Source organism: Triturus cristatus, chromosome 5_1, assembly GCF_964204655.1.
Source record: "Triturus cristatus chromosome 5_1, aTriCri1.1, whole genome shotgun sequence".
In the NCBI taxonomy this organism is placed as follows: Eukaryota; Metazoa; Chordata; class Amphibia; order Caudata; family Salamandridae; genus Triturus; species Triturus cristatus.
Genome location: NC_140587.1, coordinates 317,757,020 through 317,780,494, shown reverse-complemented (window position 1 = coordinate 317,780,494; position 23,475 = coordinate 317,757,020). Strand labels below are relative to the sequence as shown.

The 23,475-nt window shown below is 51.9% G+C and overlaps 1 protein-coding gene across 2 annotated transcripts in view; it reads right to left on the bottom strand.

The window, feature by feature from the left end:
* TAF2 (TATA-box binding protein associated factor 2) overlaps nt 1-23,475 on the bottom strand; it is a 948,796-nt gene that overhangs the window by 70,121 nt on the left and 855,200 nt on the right. For both annotated transcript variants that reach the window (XM_085605048.1, XM_085605049.1), the window contains exon 24: nt 12,408-12,515. In XM_085605048.1, the coding sequence (XP_085461174.1) occupies nt 12,408-12,515 (108 nt within the window). The remainder of the gene's footprint in view (nt 1-12,407; nt 12,516-23,475) is intronic.

Genomic DNA, 23,475 nt, shown 5'->3' with positions numbered 1-23,475 from the left:
CACAGACTTCAGGAGGCAAGTCAAATGGCATCAACTGTCGCCGCTCAATCTCCACGCATGGAGGTGGAGGCTGGACAGGTTCGGGTGGAGGACCGTCCCCTGCTGCTGCGACAGACGGTCCTCCTGAAGAGGCAGTCGTATCGGAGGATCGATTGACATACTGAGTAGCTCGGGATACCAGAACCTTCGTGCCCAATCCGGAGCCACTAAGATAACTTGGGCCAGGTCGCGCCTGATCTTCTTCAGCACTCTGGGCAGAAATGGTATAGGCGGAAAGGCATACAACAGACCGCAACTCCACTCGCGACGAAAAGCGTCTCCGAGCGAGTGCTGCCTTGGAAATTCCAACGTGCAGAACTGCTGACATTGCGCGTTCTCTTCGGTGGCGAATAGATCTAACCAAGGCTCTCCCCACTGCAGAAAGAGACCTTGCGCCACGTCCGAGTTCAGACGCCATTCGTGATCCATCATGCACCGGCGCCTGAGTTCGTCTGCTCTGGCGTTCTGTGAGCCCGCCAGATGTTGAACCACCGGGGTGATGCCCTGGTGTTCCAGCCAGGTTCAGGTCCACGACCCCACCCCGCCCTGTTTGTTGCAATACCACATGGTGGTGGTGTTGTCCGTGAACACCTGCACGACACTTCCCCGGACAGAGGGAAGAAAGGCTTTCAGTGCAAGCCGGATCGCTCTCAGCTCCAAAAGGTTGATATGGAGGTGAGACTCCGCCGGAGACCAGAGTCCTCTGATCTCCGCCTCTCCCATGTGGCCCCCCCATCCCAGGAGGGACGCGTCAGCCACTACTACGTGCTCCGGTTGGGGTAGGGAGAGGCATCTGCCGCTGACCCAATCGCGGTCCGTGAGCCACCACTGCAACTGTTTTGCAGTGCCCTCCGAGATCAAGACATGGTCGGACAGGTTGCCTCGATGCTGGGCCCACTGAAACTTCAGGTCCCACTGCAGAGCCCGCATTCGCCACCTGGCGTAATGCACCAACAGGATGCAGGAGGCCATCAGCCCCAGAAGCCGCAGCACCAACCTGACCGAAACCCAGGATAGAGGCTGAAAGATGGGAATCAGAGCCTGAATATTCCGGACCCGCTGTTCCGGAGGATAAGCCCGGAACTGCGCCGAATCGAGAACAGCTCCGATGAAGAGGAGCTTCTGGGAGGGACTCAGGTGTGACTTCGGCACGTTGATGGAGAACCCCAGCAAATGCAGGAGGTCGGCCGTAGTCTGGAGGTGGGAGACGACTTGCTGGGGCGAGCCCGCCTTCAACAGCCAGTCGTCGAGATAGGGGAAGACTGGAACCCCCGATCTGCGCAGATGAGCTGCAACCACCGCCATCACTTTCGTGAACACCCGAGGGGCACTGGTGAGGCCGAAGGGGAGCACGGTGAACTGAAAGTGCTCCTGGCCCACCGTGAACCGCAGGTAACGCCGGTGGGCCGGCAGGACGGGGATGTGAAAATAGGCGTCCTGCAAGTCCAACGCTACCATCCAGTCTCCAGGGTCGAGGGCAGCCGGAACCTGAGCTAAAGTTAGCATCTTGAACCGTTCCTTCCGGAGGAAGGTGTTGACGCTCCTGAGGTCCAAGGTAGGGCGTAGGCCCCCTTTGCCCTTCTTGGGAACCAGAAAGTAGTGGGAATAGCAACCACGGCCTACTTCTGGACCAGGAACGCGCTCGACGGCCCCTTTGGCCAAGAGGGCCGTATCTTCCTCCCGCAGAAGATTCAAGTGATCCTCGGATATACGATGGCACTGCGGTGGCATGGCTGGAGGGGTCGTCTCGAAGGGGAGGGAGTAGCCCCTTCGGACGATTTGCAGCACCCACCTGTCCGAAGTGATGGAGCGCCAGTGGAGGAGGTGATGGCGAACTCTGCCGCCCACTGGCGTGGAATGGGCCTGAAAGCTCGGACTAGGAAGGCTTTGAGGCGGATGCTGCCGGGGTGGATGTGGACTGACCGGCGCGTTGTCCTCTAGAACCGCCACGGCGGAACCCACGTCCGCGACCGCGTGCAGGTTGGTTCTGCGGCCGGTGGCTAGGCGGACGTAAGGAGGAGCCCCTTCCTTGGCCACGAAAGGGGCGAAAGGCGGAAGCGTGCGGCCGAGAGACCCAAGGACGTGGCCGTAGCCCAGGAGTTCTTAAAACGAGCCATCGCACTATCCGCCTTCTCACCAAAAAGGCGAGCGCCATCAAAGGGCATATCCATGAGGGTACACTGGGCATCCCCCTAAAAAGACGTGGACCTCAGCCAGGCGTGGCGCCGGAGCGCCACCGTGGTGGAAATCGCCCTATGGCATATCGCGCTGCATCTCGCCCGTCAACAAGTGCCTGGGAGAGACGTGTCCGGGCCTCCACCGGACACAGAGGCAGCACGTCCTCCACCATATCCCACAGAGAGTGGGAGAAACGGACCAAGAGGCAAGCGGTGTTCAAAGACCGCAGGCCCCAACTCAGGGAAGAGAACAGTTTCTTGCCGAACTGTTCCAGCCTCTTGGATTCCCGATCCGGAGGAGCCAACGGGAAGGAGGATTGGGAAGTGGAGGCCTGAATAACCAGGCTCTCGGGGGTGGGGTGTTGGGACATGAAATTGGGGTCGCCCGGAGCAGGGCGGTGGCGCCGGGCCACGTTCCGATCCAGAGGAGGAACTGTGGAGGGCTTTGACCAAGTGCCCTGCAGAACGTCTACGAGGGCCTCATTGAACTGCAGCAGAGACTCTGTGGAGCTTGCTGACGGTTGAAGCACCTCTGTGAGGATATTAGTCCTCACGGCCACAGCAGGTAACTCGAGCCCCAGGGCTTCGCCCGCCTTGCGCAGCACCACAGAAAAAGCTGCACCTTCCTCCGAAGCCACAGTCGGAGGAGAGATGAAGCCAGCGTCCGGCGAAGTGTCCAGTCCACTGGCATCCCCCAGTTCGTCTGCCCAGTCCTGTGCAAATTGACCCTGGAGGGCCATAGGGTCCTCAGACCCCTCCCAGTCGCCCCCGTCATCCGATTCGTGATAAACAGGAGTAACGATCGGAGCCGGACGGTAGATGAAATCTTCATCCATCAGCGTCGGTTGCGGAACCGGGCGGCGCCGTGCCGGCGTCGGGTCCAGACAGGGACTAAACCGGGGAACGGCGTCATCCGGAGACGGCGCCGGAGGTGGAACCGGTGTCGGCGCCGGCGGAGGAGGCGTCGTGATGTCGACCGGCGCCGACAGAGATCCAGGCCTGGATCTCTCGGGGACCTGCGGCGTCGGGACCGAAGTCGTCGACGGCGCCGGGGCCGGAGCCGCCGGCACACAAGGTCGGTCAGTCGGGCCCGCGGGGCCCGAAGGCGCGCCGGCAGGTGTCGACGGCAGAGCCAGGCCCCTCATGGCCGAGAGGAAGGCACTGACCTCCGCCGGAGTCGCGTCAGTCCCAGGGACCGGCGGGTATGGAGACGGACGCGACTCCTGCGGCTCCGGCGGAGCCGCGGGGGTGGGACCACCCTGACCCTCGGCCGAGTCGCGCGACCGGCGAGGGAAGTCCGAAGAGCGGCGTCGCCTCTTGGACTTCTTGGATCGCTTCGACTTAACCGAAGACTTCGAGCCCGACGAGCAATGATGATGACTGCGGCTCCACGACCGGTCCTTGGACCTCCTCCTGGACCGGGACCGTGAGCGGCGCGGAGCCGAGTGCCGAAGCTCGAGAAGCTTACGAGACCGCTCCCGCCTAGCCTTCGAGGTCAAGGCCTGACAGTCGGGGCACGACTCCGCGTCGTGGTCGGCCCCCAGGCTGTAAAGGCACCGGCGACGGTGATCCGTCACCGACATCAGGCGGTGACAGGCGTCACAGGCCTTAAATCCAGGCATCATACCGGCACCAGAGTCGAGTCGACAAAGACCAATTTTAGTCAAAAATTGACTAAGGGGTAAGCTCTTCCCGGATCGGCGCTGTCTGGCGCGGAAAAAAAAGAAGAACTGACGTCAGCGCGCGAGGGCGGCGCCTAAGTACTCAGACGACATCATTCCGGCGCACGACGCCGACGACGGAGCCGCAGACGACGCCTAGCGACGCGCAAGGGGTATTGCTGATGAAAAATCTTTCCAGATCCAGCCTGACGCCTGTGGATATTCTAAGGTGAGGAATCTAACTAACGTGTTTCTTTCAGATAAAAGTTGATGCAAGTCAACACACACACAAACCTAATCTAAAACATAAGAAATGGGGGCGTGGCCAAGATGGCGACCCAGTAGGACGTGCCTGCTCATCGCTCCGTCTTGCCGACCGGGCCCGTGGACACAGCCTTGAGCAGCGGGGCAGCAGGGTCTTGTAATAGCCCTCGAGCGGTGGCCCGTACCGGAGGCTACCCCTGCAAGGTGCGGGAAAGGGAGGAAGTGATTGGCGTCTGCCGGTGAAGCCAGGGAGAGGTGCAGTGTGCCGAGATCGGCCGCAGAGCTCCAGAGAGGGATCGGAGTAGAGACCCCCCCCCCCTCCCCCCCCCCCTTCCGAGAAGCTCGACTAACTGCTGAGGGGAGAGCGCATTCTGGGAACTCAGATTTTGGCGGATACAGCACAGAGGGAGACGGATTCCCTCGAAAACAAGCCACAAAGACGCCGGTGAAGGTGCCTGGCGCCAGGAATAAGCGGGCCTGGGCAGCGGTGATGGCACAGCGAGGCAGGCCTAATGCAAGGCCCACGCAGCAAGGAGAGCCTTGCAGAAACTCCGGCCCGAGTGAGACGGCGGCTGCCCCCAGGGAGGCCTGGGGGCTGATTGAGGTGGCTATGCTGAGGTTGTGAGAGGCAGTCTGTAGCTTGGATCCGCTGCATAGAGGTACAGCCAAGAACTGTTGCCTACGCGCTCCCCACAACATAAGCCCAATATATGGTGGGCTCTGACCCCTTTTAAGTGAGAGCCTGCATTGGAGAGACACAGTTGTGTTGGGCAGCCAGGGGCAGAAAAGTGGAATTCCCTAGGGACAGCAGCGACTCTGGTGTGAGGCTGACCCCCAGGCAGCCCCCGGGTTGATTTCCTGACTCCTGACACCCTCCCCCACTGCCCTCCTGTCGGCCAAGGGAGAGGGAGGGCAGGCTGGTCCTTCGCACTGAGCAGCGCACCGGGGAAAACCAAATAGAAGAGGAGGGGGGGAGAATCAGCGTGTTGACCTGGACGGACCCCCTTTGAAGTCAAGAGTCCCAGGGACGGCTTGAGCACTTACCTGGCGGCTCGTTGAATTTCTGCGCACAGAGGCCCGATATCTCTTCGATTGTCCTAGGGGCGGTTCGGCTTGAATTGGGGGTGCGAGCGCCCTTGAGCCCTGTGGGCGAGGCCTGGCGAGTGGTCAAAGCCCTTGGACACGAGCCCCATTGGCAGCGAGAGAGCCATCTATTGTGGTGGGTATGAGGGGCTCCAGCAATCAGTGCGCCCTTCAGCATGGCCACGCTAAAGGGGAAAAAGAATTGATCAGTTAAGGACCTGTTGCTCAAATCGACCAATGCAGGACCACCAGAGGCTCAATACACGGCGGAACAGGGTGACACAGAGGCTCCTCTCACACGTTCCTTTATCGAATCCCTGTTCGCCACGCTCTCAGAAGATTTTAAATGAATGAAAGCAGAAATAACCCAGGAGCTTGGTGAGGTGAGAGAAGATGTCAATGCACTGGGAGACAGAGTTGAAGCGCTCGAGTCGCAAGGTGCCAACGGGGACGAGGAGCTCGAAGTCGCTTCAGCAGGAGGTCATTCGCCTCCGAGACCAATGTCTAGACCTTCAAGAGCATGCTGAAGATCTGGCGCAACAACATCCACGTCCGGGGAGCGACGCACGGAGCGGAAGGCCACAACATCGTCCTCTTCATAGAGGGTCTCTTTAGCTCACTACTGGAAGGCCCCGATGATATGGAGATCAAATTGGACCGCGTACATCAAGTGGGCCCGAAGAGACCTGCGCCATCCCCTTCAGCAGATATCCTCGATTGTGTCCATGATTTCCAACTGAAGGAGGGCATATTGCAAAAGGCCGGAGACTCCCTCCCCATTCGCTTTCAAGGCCTACAGCTCTCTCTCTTCCAGGACCTGGCGACTTCCACGTTGCAAAAACGGAGATCCTTCAGACCGGTCACATCACATCTACGAGCCAACAAGATCTCATACTCCTAGGGACACCATTTTCGACTCATCTTCCGCCATGAAGAGAAGGCCCAACATGTCGGCTCACTTAGGGAGGCATGCCAGCTACTGGAAATCGACGAGGGTACTGCCGTATGTCCAACACTGAAAGAGCTCCTGAGGGCCGCGACAGCAACAGGTGGAGGGTGGCCGGCTCCGATCGAGTTGCGCACCGACCGGACCCAGAAACTATGGCAAAAGAAAGACAAGCGGTCTTAGCCACCCTGGAAGTGGATTCGGCCGGCTCAGCTTGAACAAAACCATCCCCCGTTTGAGCCACTATGGTCACTGCGACCCGGGGCAGACACCGCATGGTGTCCGTGAGCCCGGGGGAGGCAGGCAGCGATATGTACCGAGACGCTTCCACCCTCTTCTCGTAGGCCTGACCGCCCAGGGCATTACGACTGTACTATTATGTTGTTTGTTGGTTAATTTTTGCTTTCTGGGGGGTTTCTCTCTCCTGCGCTCCAAGGAACGAATCTGTTAGTTCTGCTCTCCTGCAGCCCACTCGCCCTGCATAGAAGTATGCCCCAGTCTGTCGCCACAATGCCTCTATCATTCTCTCTACAAGGCATCTTCACATTAGCACACCATCCGGGTTCTGATGCCCCAGACACATAAGATACTCACCCTGAACGTTAAAGAGCTTAATAATCCACTGAAACGCAGAGCCGCACTTTCCTACCTAGAGAATACAGGCACGCATATCTGCCTCCTCCAGGAGACCCAACTCCTCCCGGGTGACACACACCGGCTTCGCTCCAAAGTATTTCCTCAGCAACTATTCTTTGCTCTTTCCACTAAATCTGCGGGAGTAGCTATACTGGTATCAGCCTCATTTCAGGGAAAATTGTGCCCTAAACAAGCTGAACTCAAAGGGAGATTGTTACCGCACTCCTTCCAAGTGCGCTCGCACTCTCTCACTAGCTATGTCCCAAATGATAAACAAGAGAAATTCATTCAATCGGCGGTAGTGGTGGTCGGCCTTTCCCCCGACAGATTGTTAGTGATAGGAGAGGGAACCTGAACCTGACATTCGACAACGCCCTGGACAGATGGGCCCTACGACATTGGCCGACAGGTGAGCTATCGGGGGGGCCGTGGGGACAGACTCTGCGGAGCGCAGGACTGATGGACATCTGGAGAGATGTGTACCCTACTGCCTGGGAATACACATTCTACTTCCACTCTCATAAAACTTAAGCCAGAATAGATTACTCCTAGGTAGCCCCGCCTTCAGATCGTGTGTAACACAGATGGATATACTCCCCCGCACACTGTCCGACCACTCAGCAGTGACGGTCGATTGTACACTAGCCGCTGCAAACCCCTCCGACTCGCACCTGGCGCCTACGAGACACACTGCTGTACTGCCCGAGGTGGCAGAGAGAATCACTAAAACCATAAAGGATTACTTACAGATAAATGACACCCCCGAGACTTCAACTGCATCCCTGTATGACACCTTGAAGGCGGTAGTATGAGGGGAATTCATAGCCGTCACAGCTTCCGATAATAAACTGTGCTATGAGAGGAAGCACCTTCTTACGGCTCAAGTGCAAGAACTAGAGCGTATGCATCAGAGAACCGGAGCCCCGAGAGTCTGGAGGAAGCTAGAGGCGGCACGCATTCAGCTGGCTGCACTAGACATAGATAGAGCAGAATATGCAGCGCTTAGGCTAAGACACACCTTTTATGCGGGAGGTGACAGAAGCGGGAGATTATTATCTAATAGATTGAGAATGCAGAGACATTGCTCAAGTCTATGCATCCAATGGGGAGCTATGCGAGTGCGACCAGCATATCACAGACGCCTTCGAACAATACTACGCAGAACTATACGGGGAACAGAAACTTCTGGATGGGGTGCCCTCCAGGTACTTGATGGGGGTGGCTACAGTCAAATTGACGCCTGACCAGGCTGACGCCCTAGAATCTCCCATTCGACCTGAGGAGGTCATCAGCTATTAAGCTATGCAGAAGCTATTAAAATCTTCTGGACCCGGATGGGTTCACAGCCCTTTTTTATAGAACGTTCTGTCAGGTCCTGACACCAGTTCTCACTAGTGTTTTTAACGCTATTGGGACATCCTCGCAAATCCCCCAATCCATGTTAGCGGCCTCAGTAGTGGTGATCCCCAAGCCTGGGAAGGACAAGAGACTCTGTTCCTCTTATAGACTGATCTCTTTACTAAACACAGATTTAAAATTATTCACCTGAATCTTGGCAAGTCGTCTGTCTCCTCTCCTTCCAGGTCTGATTGATTCCGATCAGGCAGGATTTATCCCGGGCCGCCAGTACGCTGACAACACAAAGAGACTGCTGCACATAATAGATAAGGCGGGGAGGTTCGACACAGAGTGCATGCTGCTTTCTGTGGACGCTGAGAAAGCGTTTGACAGAGTTCACTAGCCCTATTTAAAAGACACCCTGGTCCACTTTTGGTACCCTGACAGATATACAAACTGGGTGTCCAGTGGTTACACTAAGCTGACGGCTTCTGTCAGAGCAAATGGCTACACTTCCGCTCCTTTTCCGATCCGTAGAGGGACCAGACAGGGGTGTCCTCTTTACCCTCCATTGTTCGCCCTCTATATGGAGCCTATGGCTCAGAGTGCGTGATGACCCACATATCACAGGAGTGGCCTTCGGAGGGGATAGGCATACCCTAAGTCTGTATACTGATGACGTGATCGCCTCGCTGGAGGTCGCTCAGGTCTCCTTCCCAGCATTTTTGGACGAGCTAGAGCGGTTCTCCCAAGCTGCAGGCTTCAAAATAAACATTCAGAAATCACAGGCCCTTAGCCTTTCACTTAAAGCCTCTACGTTTGAGAACCTTCGCGAGGCATTTCCCATCCAATGGGTGCAGGCCGAAATTCCATATCTGGGAATTAAGCTTGCTGCTTCTCCACAACACACTGTATTGCTGAATTACACCGCACTGCAACAACAGATACAGGCACACCTTTGTCGCTGGAAATCATACAAGCTTTCCCGGTTGAACCGCATAGCGGCGATAAAAATGACAATACTACCCAAAATCTTATTTCTTTTCCAGACACTGTCTCTAGAGCCCCCACCAGGTATCATCCACTCTCTTCAACAAGCTATAGAGTGGTTTATCTGGGCTGCTAAGAGACTCCGGATGGGCCAGGAACTAAGTTACAGGCCCCCATGGGAGGGGGGACTGGGGATTCCAAACCTTCAGAACTACTTTTACGCAGCACAGATACGATCTTTTGTAGAATGGTCCCGTTCTGAATCCGAGAAGCACTGGCTATTCATGGATAGGCCCCTATGGAGAATTCCCTTTCTTCCTAAGCGAGCTCGTCCCCCAAACCTTTATTTATCACTGGTTACACGGACTCCCTTATCGGCGTGGGACAAGGAAGCTGAAAAAAAGGCCTTCACAACGTTCCCATCTCCTCTGACGCCCATAATAGCTAACCCAGATTTCTCACCCGGGAAGGACATGAAAATCTTCCATGAGTGGATTAGAGAGGGTAGTAGGTCCATTGGGCATTTCTTCGACGAACACGGCCCCTTACATTTGTGAACCTTCGCCAACAACGGGGTCTCTCCGAGAATGAACGATATAGATACCAGCAAATTAGGCATTGGGTGATGCAACCAAATATTTGCTCACAAGCACAGCGCCACCTCACAGCCTATGAGAAGTGGCTGCTAGCCAAATCATCTGATACCCGCCTAATTATGGAACTTTATAATTTGTTGAAGCTCCCTCCAGACACTGTTAAATCCCCCAGTCTGCGAAGATGGGAACACAAGTTGGGCCGGGAATTGACAATGCGAGAGTGGGAAAATATCTATTATAGAGCTAGACACACAGCTAGGAATGTAGCACACCAAAGACAGCCAACAAAATTGCCACCTATTGGTATCTCACGCCCGTTAGGCTCCAAAGGGGAATCCAACTAGGGACCCCATCTGCTGGCGGTGGTGTGGGGCTCAAGGAACCTTGACGCATATCCTACGGAACTGCCCCAACTTAGCGGTGTACTGGGATCAGGTTATCAGCAAGATAGATGCATGCTTTGATATACAACTTCCTTGCTTTCCGGCCTACACTCTCTTAAGCTTACCAAACACCCTTATGTTCCCCCTTAAATACCGCAGAGGCCGACAGATAGTCCTGGTTCTTGGGGTAGCCTTACAACATATCCTAGCGTTATGGGGCAAGACCCGCCCTCCAACACATACTGGATGGCTACATCGCATATGGCATGTCTTAGGTATGGAGTGCATCTCTCTATCCCTTGCTAATCAGGGGGCTTCATTACCAGATCTATGGAAACCATTCATAAACATGCTCTCTGCAGAGTTTAACCAACTCACATGCCACAAGTATCTACGAACTTTAAGGCTCACGAATTAGCCGCAGGCTGAATCTCAAGGGGTTGCATAGACGTACACTGATGGGAGGTGGGGGGGGGTGGAGGGGGGGGGGGGGGACAGGGGAAGGGCGGGTAAGAGGGGTAAGGGAGAAGGGTTTACTTTGGGGTGTGGGGCGGATGTTATGTTTCTGTTCACGCTTAAACAATTATTTACCTTGATGTGAATCAGTAGAGCCAAGATGTTTGGTTTTTGCTGTACAAATGTGTTTAAAAATTCAATAAAGAGATTAACAGGAATCGGTCATACACAGTATACAGGAAAAGTGAGGGACAGAGTGCAAAAACCTTGCAGAATAGCTGAATACAAATATTAACGTTAAAAATGCAGCATTCCAAGAAATAATGATATTTTAAAAGGTGATACATAAATTAAACCGATGTGCTGGGCAAGCCATATGGACTCCATTTGACAGCAGTACAGTGTATTTAATCTTTTTTTGTGGCTATGTCATTGAATAAAACTAGACTAATTGAAAAGGTGAGAGCATCTGAACGGTAGTCTAAACACAACCTACTAAAGGAAAGAAAAAATGAAACCAATTAAAATATTGTGCATCAGTGTCAAACAACACATGAAATGTTGATTTAAAATAAAGCTGGCAATCTTTCAAAGTCCCTCAACTTATGCTCAATGGTAAATCATGGCAAACTTAACATAAGATAGTTGAGAACTATCATGGCCAAAGAGCCTTACAGAGCTTAGATGGGTTCAGGTGAGGTATCCAGCCTTTATTTTAAGCTGTAACAAGATCTGGAATTGCACAATGATAGGAAATGGTGCCAAACTCCCTCAACAGTGGTCAAGTTTAGGTCAAACATTGCAGATACTGTGGCCAACAGAAGCAACTCAATCGGAATGGGAGTGTTCATGGTAGGGGGTGATGATGAAATTGAACAGGTAGGCTCCAAACGCAACCAGGAGTAAGCAGGTTCTTCCACTCCCACCCTTTGGAACAGCAGATGCATGATGCTCTTATTGAAGATAAACAGAAGTACGTAGGATGAAATGAAATGCCACAGAATGTATGTGTAATGGGAGAAGCATTGTGTATATGGCTGTTCAGTTTGGCGGTTATCGAATCTGAACTATTGTGATGTCAAGCACAGAGTAACACAAGCGTTTGTTGTGTTTGAACCTTTAAAAAGGGTTCAAGAGAAAACAAGAAAGAGCATGAAGGATGCTGTATAAATAATATTCCACAAACAACCCAAAATATAACAGACCGTAATGTCTACTAAAGAAACAACAAGCTTTAAAATGAACATCATGTTAGTTTTTGATCTGGAAATCATTCTTAGAGGCTCTCACAGTAAGCATTTAATAAGATATTTTAAATTATTAAGCTGTGGTGCTCCTCAATGACAAAGAAAACTACAGCAATGTTCACATGCTTATTATATTTTATCAGTTTAATTAACTTCATCCACAAATGTGTTATATTTTCTATGTCTACATTCATTTTTGCTGAACTTCAAAATGGGTCATACTTCAAACAAAATCCACAGTGATTCTGTTATATAATGCACCAGTCTTAAGTATTACAATAGAGAAGTATGTGAGTAGTTTAAATTGAGTAAAACACATTGACAAACGGATTCCAGAGTCAGCTGAGTCTATTGTTGTAGGGAAGAAACAGATCTCAAAATCAAAAGTTTGAGGAAGAAAAGGAGAGGGTTTGCGTTTGAAAAAATATAATCTTACCAGAAAAGATCAAGTCTGTCTGGATTCTGGAAAAAATTTCAACTTAAATGTAAATATGTCTTTACAATAATTGTATGTGGACTAAAGTCTAATGCTGCAAAAGAAACACTGATTTTAGGTTTGATGTTAGTGCTGTCATAATGTTTCTCCGCTACCTGACCAGGTTCCACTGGGGATCCAAGTGGAGACTCAGCTTTTCTTTTCACCCCTTGCTGATGGATGGGTACAGCTGATGGAGCATCTTTGCCAAATGGATCATCATCCTTAAACAGAAAAAGCATGGTCAGAATCTTACATTAAAATAAGATTACACTGCACTTTCACATAATGAAAATGACCACTATTTTTCAAATCCTGGAGTAATGTTCATCAAATGCAGCACACAGATCGCTTGACCTCACTGAGCATTGTATTTGAAGTATGGAGAACATTTGATTTGACTTTCCTTTGCATTATAAATTTGACAAATTTCATGAAATGGCTACACAAAATCTGACATGATCACAAATTGTGATCTGAACTGGTGTAGCCTTGGAAACAGAGAGAAAAGAATGAACACCTTTAGAAAAAACTATCTATTTAGTTGTGAGAAGTTTCTGTTTTCGTTAAGGACACACATTTCTACTTAAAGACAAGTGTGAGGTGCCTTAAACACAAACACACATGGCGCAATGTATCACCGCACTGGGTTATTTTTAAAAAACAGCTGCAGACATTACTCTATAAAACAGAATAAATATTTAACACACTACGAACATAAGTATTGAATATGCTACTTACCAGTATGCATCTGTTCTTGGCATGTAGGGCTGCTGACATTCATATCTGTGCATAGATCGCCGTCTAGTGTTGGGTCCGGATGATTGCACATTGTTGTCCTGGAAGAGTCTTCGAAGTATCACGAGATAGGTGGCTCCTCCCCTGGACTACAGTGCGCATGGGCATCCTCTCCATCCTTAGATTGTTTTTCGCCATTATGGCAGTGATGGAGTAGATACAGTAAGTGATGACCATGCTATACAGTAATTCTGAGAGCTTCAGCTGCTACAGGCGCCGGGGAGGAGGGTGGGCGATATGAATGTCAGCATCCCTACATGCCAAGAACAGATGCATACTGGTAAGTAGCATATTCAGTTCGAGGCATGTGGGCTGCTGAATTCATATCTGTGCATAGAATACATAGCAGTACCTCCTATTAGCAGCGGCTACCAGTGCTAGCTGCAGCAGTCTGAAAAAGAGTTTTGAGAACTGCCTGTCCTACAGCTGCTTGCTGTCTTGAGTGTACATCTACGCAGTAGTGTTTGGTAAATTTATGTATAGTGGACCATGTGGCTGCTCTACAAATTTCGTGTAAAGGGATGTTTCCTAGGAAAGCCATGGATGCCCCTAACTTTCGTGTTGAGTGGGCTCGTGGGGGAACCGTTAATGTGCGTTTAGCTTTGTGATAGCAAATCTGAATGCATTTACCGATCCATCTGGCTATTCCTGCTTTGGAAATGGCGTTGCCTTTGTGTTGTGGAGAGAAGGCAACGAAGAGTTGTTTAGTTTTTCTAAAATCCTTTGTCCTGTCAATATAGTACATGAGAGCCCGCTTTACATCTAGTGTATGGAGCATTCTTTCCGCGACATTTTGCGGATTTTGGAAGAAAACGGGCAGTTCGATAGTTTGATTAATGTGGAACTGTGATATGACTTTGGGCATGAACTTGGGGTTGGTGCGTAGGACAACCCTGTTTGCGTGGACCTGAATGAATGGCTCCTGAATGGTTAGTGCCTGGAGTTCACTAACTCTCCTTAAGGAAGTGAAGGCAACCAGGAAAGCCACTTTCCAGGTGAGGAATTGAATCTCACATGAATGGAGAGGTTCAAAGGGCGGACCCATCAGTCTGGTGAGGACCAAGTTGAGGTTCCACACCGGTGCTGGTGGGTGTCTTGGGGGAATTACTCGTTTAAGACCTTCCAAGAAGGCTTTGATGGCAGGCACTCTGAATAAAGAGAGGTGCTGCCTGCTTTGGAGATAGGCTGCTATTGCTGTTAAATGGATACGTATTGAGGTGTATGCCAGATTGCATCGGTATAGGTGTAAGAGGTAGCAGATTATGTTCTGAATGGATGCGTCTAGCGGGTTAATGTCATTGTTGTTGCAGTAAACGACAAACCTCTTCCATTTAGCTGCATAGCAAGCTCTGGTAGTGGGTCTCCTGGCCTCCTTGATGATCTCCATACAGTCAGGTGGCAGGTTTAGGTAGCCAAACTCTACGACTTCAGGAGCCAGATTGCCAGGTTCAGCTGTTGCGGATCTGGGTGCTGAATTTCGCCATGGTTCTGCGTTAAAAGTGCGGGTTTGATCCGTAGTCTTTGATGCGGCACCACGGAAAGTTCCAGAAAGGTGGTGTACCATGGCTGGCGCGCCCACGTTGGAGCAACTAGGATGAGTGTCAGTGAGTGCTGTCGCAGTTTGCGTGCCACCAGCGGTATTAATGGCGCTGGGGGAAAAGCGTACGCAAATCTGCCGGACCAGTTCATCCATATCGCGTTGCCCTGCGACTGTGGATGTGGGAACCTGGCGGCAAAGCTTTGGCATTTTGCGTTTTCGTTTGTGGCGAATAGGTCTATCTCTGGATGACCCCACTGCTGGAAGTACGGTTGGAGTACTGATGGGTGTAGCTCCCACTCGTGCATCTGGTGGCTGTGTCTGCTGAGCAGATCCGCCATCTGGTTGTCCTTGCCGGGGAGGTGTTCCGCCATGAGGAATATGTTCCTTTGAATGGCCCACTTCCACATGCTCTGAGCCAGATGAGACAACTGTGGAGAGTGTGTTCCTCCCTGCTTCTGTATGTAGTACATGGCAGTCATGTTGTCCGTCCGGATCAACACGACTTTGTTGCACAGGTGTACTTTGAATGCCTTCATGGCTAGGAAGATTGCCATCAGTTCCAGAAGGTTGATGTGCATCTTCTTTTGCTGTGTCGTCCATAGTCCCTGCACTGTGTAATTGAGTACATGAGCTCCCCATCCCTGGAGAGAGGCGTCCGCTGTCAGTACTATTTGTGGAACAGGCTCTTGGAACGGTCGGCCCTTGCAAAGGTTTTGTGGATTCCACCAATGCAGAGAGTTGTATGCCCGACCGCTCACCAACACTAGGTCTTTTAATTGCCCGTGAGCCTGATTCCATTGACGTGCCAAGCACTCCTGAAGCGGGCGCATATGTAGTCTCGCGTGTGGGACTATGAAAATGCAGGAGGCCATCATGCCTATCAACTGCATGAATACTCGCGCAGGAAGGGAGTGCTGAGGTCGGAATTTGGAGATCAGCTGTTGCATGCTGTTGATTCTCACTAAAGTTGGCTGAGCTGTGGCAGCCAGAGTGTCGATCGTTGCGCCTAAGTACTGTTGTACGTACGCAGGTTGGAGACTTGATTTTGGGTAATTCAGTGAGAATCCCAGACCGTGGAGAAGGTGAATGGTGTGGGACATGTGGGTGGCACATTGTTGTGCTGATTTGGCCTGAACTAGCCAGTCGTCCAGATAAGGGAAGACGTGAATGTTTTGCCTCCGCAGATGTGCGGCCACTGTTGCCAGGCACTTGGTAAAGACCCTGGGTGCTGTTGTTACTCCGAAGGGGAGAACTTTGAACTGATAGTGATTCCCTTGAATAGTGAATCTGAGGTATTTCCTGTGTGAAGGGTGTATTGGTATGTGGAAGTATGCATACTTCAGGTCTAGCGTAGCTAGGAAATCCCCCTGACTGAGTAGTGGGAGAACCTGCTGGAGGGTGAGCATATGGAAATGCTCCGATAGTATATATAGGTTTAGGGGTCGCAGGTCTAGGATAGGTCTGAGCGAGCCGTCCTTTTTTGGGATTAAGAAGTACAGAGAGTATACCCCTGTGCCCTGCTGGTCGATGGGCACTACTTCTATTGCCCCTTTTGTGAGCATAGCATGCACTTCTTGCTGGAGTAAATCTAAATGTTCGGCCGACATAGGACGGTGCTTTGGTGGTATGTTGGGTGGAGTGGAAGTTAGTTCTAGACAGTACCCATGTTGGATGATGTCCCTGACCCACCTGTCCGTGGTGATGTTTTTCCATGCGGACAGGAACTGCTGGAGTCGTCCCCCGACAGGTGTTATGTGGTCGGGGGGTAAGGAGAGGGCGTCACTGTTTGTTTTTCGGAGAGGACCTGGTGTTGCCATAGCCACGTCCCCTGCCTTTGGTGCTGGATCCACCCCTGTTGTTTTTGTCATAGGTGCTTTGTGCACCACTTTAAGTATACTGCTGTTGTGACCCCTGACCCCTTGTTGTGCCTCTATTTCCAGTGCAACGAAAGGAGCCACTACGAAATTGCTGCGTTTGCAGAGCCCCCATTGATTTCGCAGTGTCAGTGTCTTTCTTTATCTTTTCTAGGGTAGTGTCAACGTCTGGGCCGAATAAGAATTCTGTGTTAACTGGTAAGTTTAGAATATTGTTTTGGATCTCGGGTTTGAAGCCGGATATTCTTAACCAGGCATGACGTCTTAGCATGACGCTTGTGTTTATTGCTCTAGCCGCTGTGTCAGCTGCGTCAAGGGCGCATTTTATGGATGCATTAGTGAGGAGTTGTCCTTCTCTAACGAGTAGCTCCGCTGACTCCTTATACTCATCTGGTAGATGTTGGAGCAGTGACTCCAGCGTGTCGTAATGTGACCTGTCATAACGTGCCAGGAGTGCCTGTGTATTAGCAATGCGCAGGATGTTCGCTGCTTGCGCTGCAATGCGTTTGCCCGATGTTTCTAGTACTTTTGACTCCTTGTCTGGGGGAGGAGCATCACCAGTCGTTTGTGAGTGGGCTCTCTTGCAAGCATTGGCAACCACCATGGAGTCTAACTGCAATTGACCCCTAATGTATTTAGGGTCACCGGGTGCAGGCTTGTATTTTTTTTCAATCCTAGGATTTAACACCCGGGCTCTTGTGGTGTCTTTGAAAATGTCTTTAGCAGGTTTGAGAACCCCCTTTAACATGGGCAGGGTTTTGACAGTTCTTTCTGAAGATGCGAAAGTGTCAAGCAGGAAGTCTTCTTCAACGGCGTCAGAATGGAGCTCCACCCCATGATGAGCAGCAGCCCGTTCGATGAGGGCATCAAAGGCAGCCGTGTCCTCTGTAGGAGACGTTTTTACGTTATAGAGTTGCGCATCTTGAGTATGTGGCGCGACACTTTGGTCTGTGGGATCATCCCACGCCTGATCCGGGTCTTGTAGTTAATCAGGATCTACGTCCCCAGGGTAGATGGTATCCTCCCCGCCATAGTCCTGTATTGCGTCCGATTCGGAAGGGGTAGGAGAAAAGGACTGCGGATCTGAATAGAAGGCACTGGTTCCTGCTCAGCTGGCAGCTTGCGTTTAAGAGGAATTTTGTATGGCTCCTCTTCCCTGACTGGCGTTATTTTGCGCTTGTGGAGCATTAACCTGCCAGTGTCGGCGTCGATAAATCGTGGCCCCGAAGAGTCTTGTTCTGTAAGGCCAGAGGTGGTGGACTGTGTGTGGAGGACACGTGTCCGAATTTGAAATAGTTTCGGTGCCGATGGCGGCGGCAGCCCAAACGTGATGTTGGTGGGCTCCGAGTGCACTCTTCCAGGGGAGGTTGTGTCGGGACCCGAGATAGAGTGGAGGGTTGCCCGGTCACGGATGCGTTGTAAAGATGCAGAGACCTGCTGCACAGCGAACGCAGATGGTGGTTTGATGGGCACCTTGGTAGTAGGCGTCGAGGCCAGCCCCGACTTCTTTCTCGGAAGGGGGTCACTGGTATGAAGGGATGTATCGACAGTCGACGTAGTCGAGGACTTAGTCGGCATCGGTGCTCTAGGCGGCCATTTTGACTGCGGAGGTTACGGCCTTCGATGTCGGCGCCGAAGGTCTCGGTGCCTTGTGGTGCCCGAGGGCATGCTTTTTCCGTGTATCGACCGCATCCGCTGCGGTGAGCTCGGCGCCGAAGTCTCTTTGTACGCGGTCGGAGCCGACGACTTTTTTCGGCGCCGGGGCAGTGGATGGTTTCGACGCCTTCGATCCGACCACCACCAGTTTCACTTTCGTTTTTGAAGGGACTGGAGCGATGGATGGTTTTGGGTCTAATAACCCGGTCGTCTTCGGTAATAGTGGCTCTTGCAGAGTGTTCAAGGCCGGACCGAAAGGTGGGGCCGAGGAACCATGTATTTGATCTTGGGTAAGGCCCAAAGGCGATCCCTCGACCGGAGCCTGATGACGATGTACAGTTTCGGCCTCCGTTTCGACGGGTTGGCCTAGCTCTTCGGGAGAGCTGTCTTCTTCGGCCCCGTAGGCCTCGTCGAAGTCTCCTTCCTCATCGACGGTTTCTTCACGTCGAAAGATCACGTCATCGTCCGATCGGGAATCATGTTCTGAAGCGGGGCTAGAGACTACTTCTTCCACGCTCTCGGCGTCCTCGTCCTCGGTGCTGAATATGTTGGTGGGAGCAGGCGCTGCTTGCTGTGCTTCGAGCCTCGCTGCCCGTCGATTCCGCAGAGTCTTCTTAGATCGGAACCGTGCACAGGCCATGCATTTCGATTCGTCGTGATCCGGCGAGAGACATTTATTACAGACTGGGTGGACGTCGATATGAGGGTACTTCGCGTGGCATAACGGACACCTCTTGAATGGAGTCCTCGATTCCATTGTCGATCGAGCTTCGAAGTTTGGACCAAACCGGTCTGAAAGTTGGAAGAGGGTGTGGAGCACTAAAGCTAGTAGTCGACACCGAACGGTAACTGTACCGACGAAAACTAAAGGCCTTTTGGCCTAAAACTAAGTATTCCTACGTTGAGCTAAGATAGTTACATCCGAACCCAATGGCGGAAAAAAACAATCTAAGGATGGAGAGGATGCCCATGCGCACTGTAGTCCAGGGGAGGAGCCACCTATCTCGTGATACTTCGAAGACTCTTCCAGGACAACAATGTGCAATCATCCGGACCCAACACTAGGCGGCGATCTATGCACAGATATGAATTCAGCAGCCCACATGCCTCGAACATTACTGAACTAAACAACCAGTTACTTGCCTTCTTTAACGCCTTAACTGGTAGCGACTATCTAGCCACAGATTCCTTACTTTACAATTATCCCCAGGTGAAAGACTGGATCCGGAAATTGCTCGTGAGCGGTCCCCCTGCATGCCAGTAGGTGGTGTCTTTCGCACTCCGCGGTCCTTCGCAAGTGCAGAAGTGATGTGTGCAGTGCCTATATAGGCGTATCCCCAGCACGCTGACGTCAGTTTCTTTTCCCGCCTTTCCACGCCAGGATCGCGGAGCCTCGAAGAACACTGACCACTGGTGTGTAAAACTAGGGTCCCGAAAAGGAGAACAGCCATGTCTCTAGCAATCTGTTAGCATAGCGGAAAGGATGGGTGGGTCGGTAAGGAAGCTGGATACAGTCTCTACCAGATAAGGCGTTACCGAAGGTAAGTAACTTGTTCTTCTGATAGAGTGCTTATTATGAGTTTGGCAGTCTTGGAGAGGCCTGCCACACCAGCGCCCCGCCAAACCCGAATGAAATCCGGGTTGGGCAGTCCTGCGGCGGCTGGCCCATGACAGTGCAGTGCTAAGGCTCATACGTTAGCCTTAGCAAGGCACCGCAATGGGAAGCCATTGCAAGTACCTGCACGGCATGGACTGTTAAATCCATGCCCTGCAGGTATTAGAGGTGCATGCATCCTTTGGCACAAAGGTAACCGGTGGCCCTGTACAGCCTCCTTAGTTTCCTTAAAATTGTGGCGGTGAAAAAACTGCCACCGCCAGCATATTACCAGCCTCACACCGCTGTAAGAACGCCGTGAATTGCGCAATCGCTGGCGGTAGCAGTGGGTCTGTGGTGGTCTGACTGCCAAAGTCGAAATATGGGGGGTGGAACCGACACTCTGCGGTCCACGGACCAGCACCACGAAATCGTATTAAGGCCGAGACAGATTTCCTTACTTTAGAATAGATACCCAAGCAATCCCTCCCTGGAGGTGGGTCTGCAAAACCTTTTCATACTAGAAAGTCCTTCAGGACTGAATAACCAAGGTGCCTGTCCCTTAGGACCTTACTGACCAGGCAGTAATGCTTTGTGAATGTGTGTAGAGAAGCCAACGTTGCCGCCTGGCAGATATCCAGGACCGGAACTCCGAGTGCTAACATAGTAGTCACTAACTTAGCTCTGGTGGAATGAGCACACCAACCCTCTAGGGGTTCCTTCTTGGCCAATCAGTAATAGATCTTAATACAGAGAACGTTCCATCAGGAGATGGTCCATTTCTGCATGGTCTTTCCCTTCTTCGCTCCAACAAACCGCACGAAGAGTTGGTCATCCACCAGGAACTCTGTCATGCGGTCAAGGTAGCTTGACAATGCTCTTTTTGGGACCAGTCGGTGAAGTCGCTCTTCTTCCTTAGGAGGATGTGGCGGAGTGTATAAGTAGGCAGGGTGATAGACTGCTTTACATGAAAAGGAGTGGCAACTTTTGGCATAAAAGAAGCCCTCACGCGAAGAACTAGCTTTTCTGTGTAGATGTTCAGATAAGGAGGCTTGGATGACAAAGCCTGAAGCTCACTGACTCTCCGGGCAGATGTTAATGTTAAGAGGAAGGACGTCTTGATAAATAGGTGCCTGAGAGGACCATTGTGCAATGGCTCAAAGGGAGTGCACATCAGAAAAGTTAAGACCAGATTACAGTCTCACTGAGGCACGATGAAGGGTGAAGGTGGAAACGTGTTGCAAACCTTTCAAGACAAGGGTGATTTGAAGAGGAATGACTGATCAGGTAACCGCAGGAATGCTGAGACGACAGGAAGATAGCCCTTTAGGGTGCCCGAGAGCAAAGCCCTACTGGACAAGAAAATGGATAAAGAGAAGGACCTGAGACAGGGGAGCAAAAAGAGGGTCAACCTGTTTCTCTGCACACCATGCCACAAACGTGCCCCAATGGCAGGCATATACAATCTTGATGGAGGGACACCTAGCTGCTAAAGTGACTGTGCAGACTTCAGGCACAAGGTCGAAAGCTGTCAACTGTCGCCGCTCAATCTCCACGCATGAAGGCGGAGCGTTGACAGGTTCTGGTGGAGAACCCTCCCCTGCTGCTGTGTCAGAAGATCCTCCCGAAAAGAGCAGCCTGACCGATGGCCATGCTCAACAGCTCAGGATACCATATTCGCCGAACGCAATCCTGAGCACAAAGGATGATTTGGGACAGGTCGTTCCTAATCTTCTTGAGAACTCTGGGCAGGAGTGGTATGAACGGAAAGACGTACAGGAGGCCTGAGCTCCACTCAAGACGAAAAGCGTCTCAGAAAGAGAGCCACTTTGTAAACTCCAGCGTGTCGAACTGCTGACAGTGCACGTTCTCGGAGGTGACGAACAGATCTAACACCAAGGCTCTCCCCACTGCTGAAAGATACCTTGCACCACCTCCAGAAGAAGAAACCATTTGTGAATCGTTAGGCATCTTTGGCTGATTTTGTCTGCCTGGCGTTCAGAGAGCCCACCAGGTGCTGAACCACCAGGGATATGCCCTGATGCAGGTGCTCAAGACCCCAACTCACCCAGATTGTTGCCGCTCCACATTGTGGTGGTGTTGTCTGTGAACACCTGCACTAGCCTTCCCTTGATTGAGGGAAGAAAAGCTTTCAATGCCAGCCAGGTCGCCCAGAAATCTAGGAGGTTGATGTGGAGTACGGATTCCATCAGAGACCAGAGTCCTCTAATCTCCACCTCTCCCAGATGGCCGCCTCATCCCGGGAGTGATGCATTTGTCACCACCGTCAGATCTGGATGGCGAAGGGAGAGTGGTCTGCCGCTGACCCAACTGCGGTTCGTTGGCCACCACTGCAGATCTTTTGCAGTTCCCTCTGAGATCTGGACCATGTCAGAGGTACCCCTGGAACTTCAAGTTCCACTGCAGAGCCCGCATATGCCAGTGGACATGAGTCACAAGTTGGATTAAGGAGGCCATGAGGCCCAGCAGCTTCAGAGTCAGTCTAATCCAGGATAGAAGCTGAAACATCGGTATCATAGCCTGAATATCCTGGACTCGCCGTTCAGGAGGATAGGCCCAAAACTGCACAGTATCCAGAACAGGTCTGATGAAAGGGAGCATCTGAGAGGAAGTCAGATGTGACTTCAGCATGTTGATAGTGAACTGCAGCAAGTGCAGGGAGCCTGCCGTAGTCTGGAGGTCGGAGATGACAGCCTGGTGCGAGCCCACCTTCAACAGCCAGTCATCGAGATCGGGAAAGACTAGCACCCTTGATCTCAGACGAGCTGCAGCCACCGCCTTCAACTTGGAGCAAACTGAAAGTGCTCGCAGGTGGTGCCTATTGGCAGGCAGGATGGGAATGTGCGAGTATGCGTCCTGCAAGTCCAACGCTACCATCAAGCCTCCCAGGTCCAAGGCTGACAGGACTTAGTCGAGCGTGAGTATTTAGAATTTCTCCTTCTTGAGGAAGAAATTGAGAGGGTGCATGTCTAGGATAGGTTGAAAGCCCCCGTCCTTCTTGAACACCAGAAAGTAGCAGTAACAACAACCCTGAACTACTTCTGGTGTTGGCACCTGCTCTATGGCTCCCTTGGCCAAGAGAGCCGACATTTCCTGGAAGAGCATGGGAAGATGGTCCTCCATCAGCCTGCCCCAAGTTGGTGGCATGGGTAAAGGAGCAGTCAACAGGGGAGGGAGCAGCCCCTTCTAACAATCTGAAGAACCCAGCCTTCCACTGGGTGCCCATGATGGTAAGAGGGCAAACTAAAGGGGTTTGGAGGCTGTGGCTTATGTAGGAGTGGTGAACTGGCCTGACCACTGGCTGCCCGACCCACGGGGTCTCTGGGTTCCATGTCCTCTGCCACGCAAAGGCTGGGAAGCTTGTGTGCCATGATGGCTGGGCTGATAAAGACGCGGCTGGACGCCCCTTCAATGGCCACGAAAGGAGTGGAAGGCAGCCTGGAGTTGGCGTGGGCCAAGGAAAGGCCCAAGGACCAATGAGCAGACCTTGTCTCCGAAAAGACAGAAGCTATCAAAGGGCATGTTGATAAGCTACTCTTGGACATCCCCAGAAAAGCCAGTTGTTCTCAGCCAGGTATGGCAGATTAAGGCAACCAACGAAGAAACCGCCCTGCCTAGCGAGTCAGTTGTGTACAGCCCATATCGAATCGTGAACTTCTCTGCATTTCTCCTGTCAAACCTACTTCGGGAAAGTATGGCCT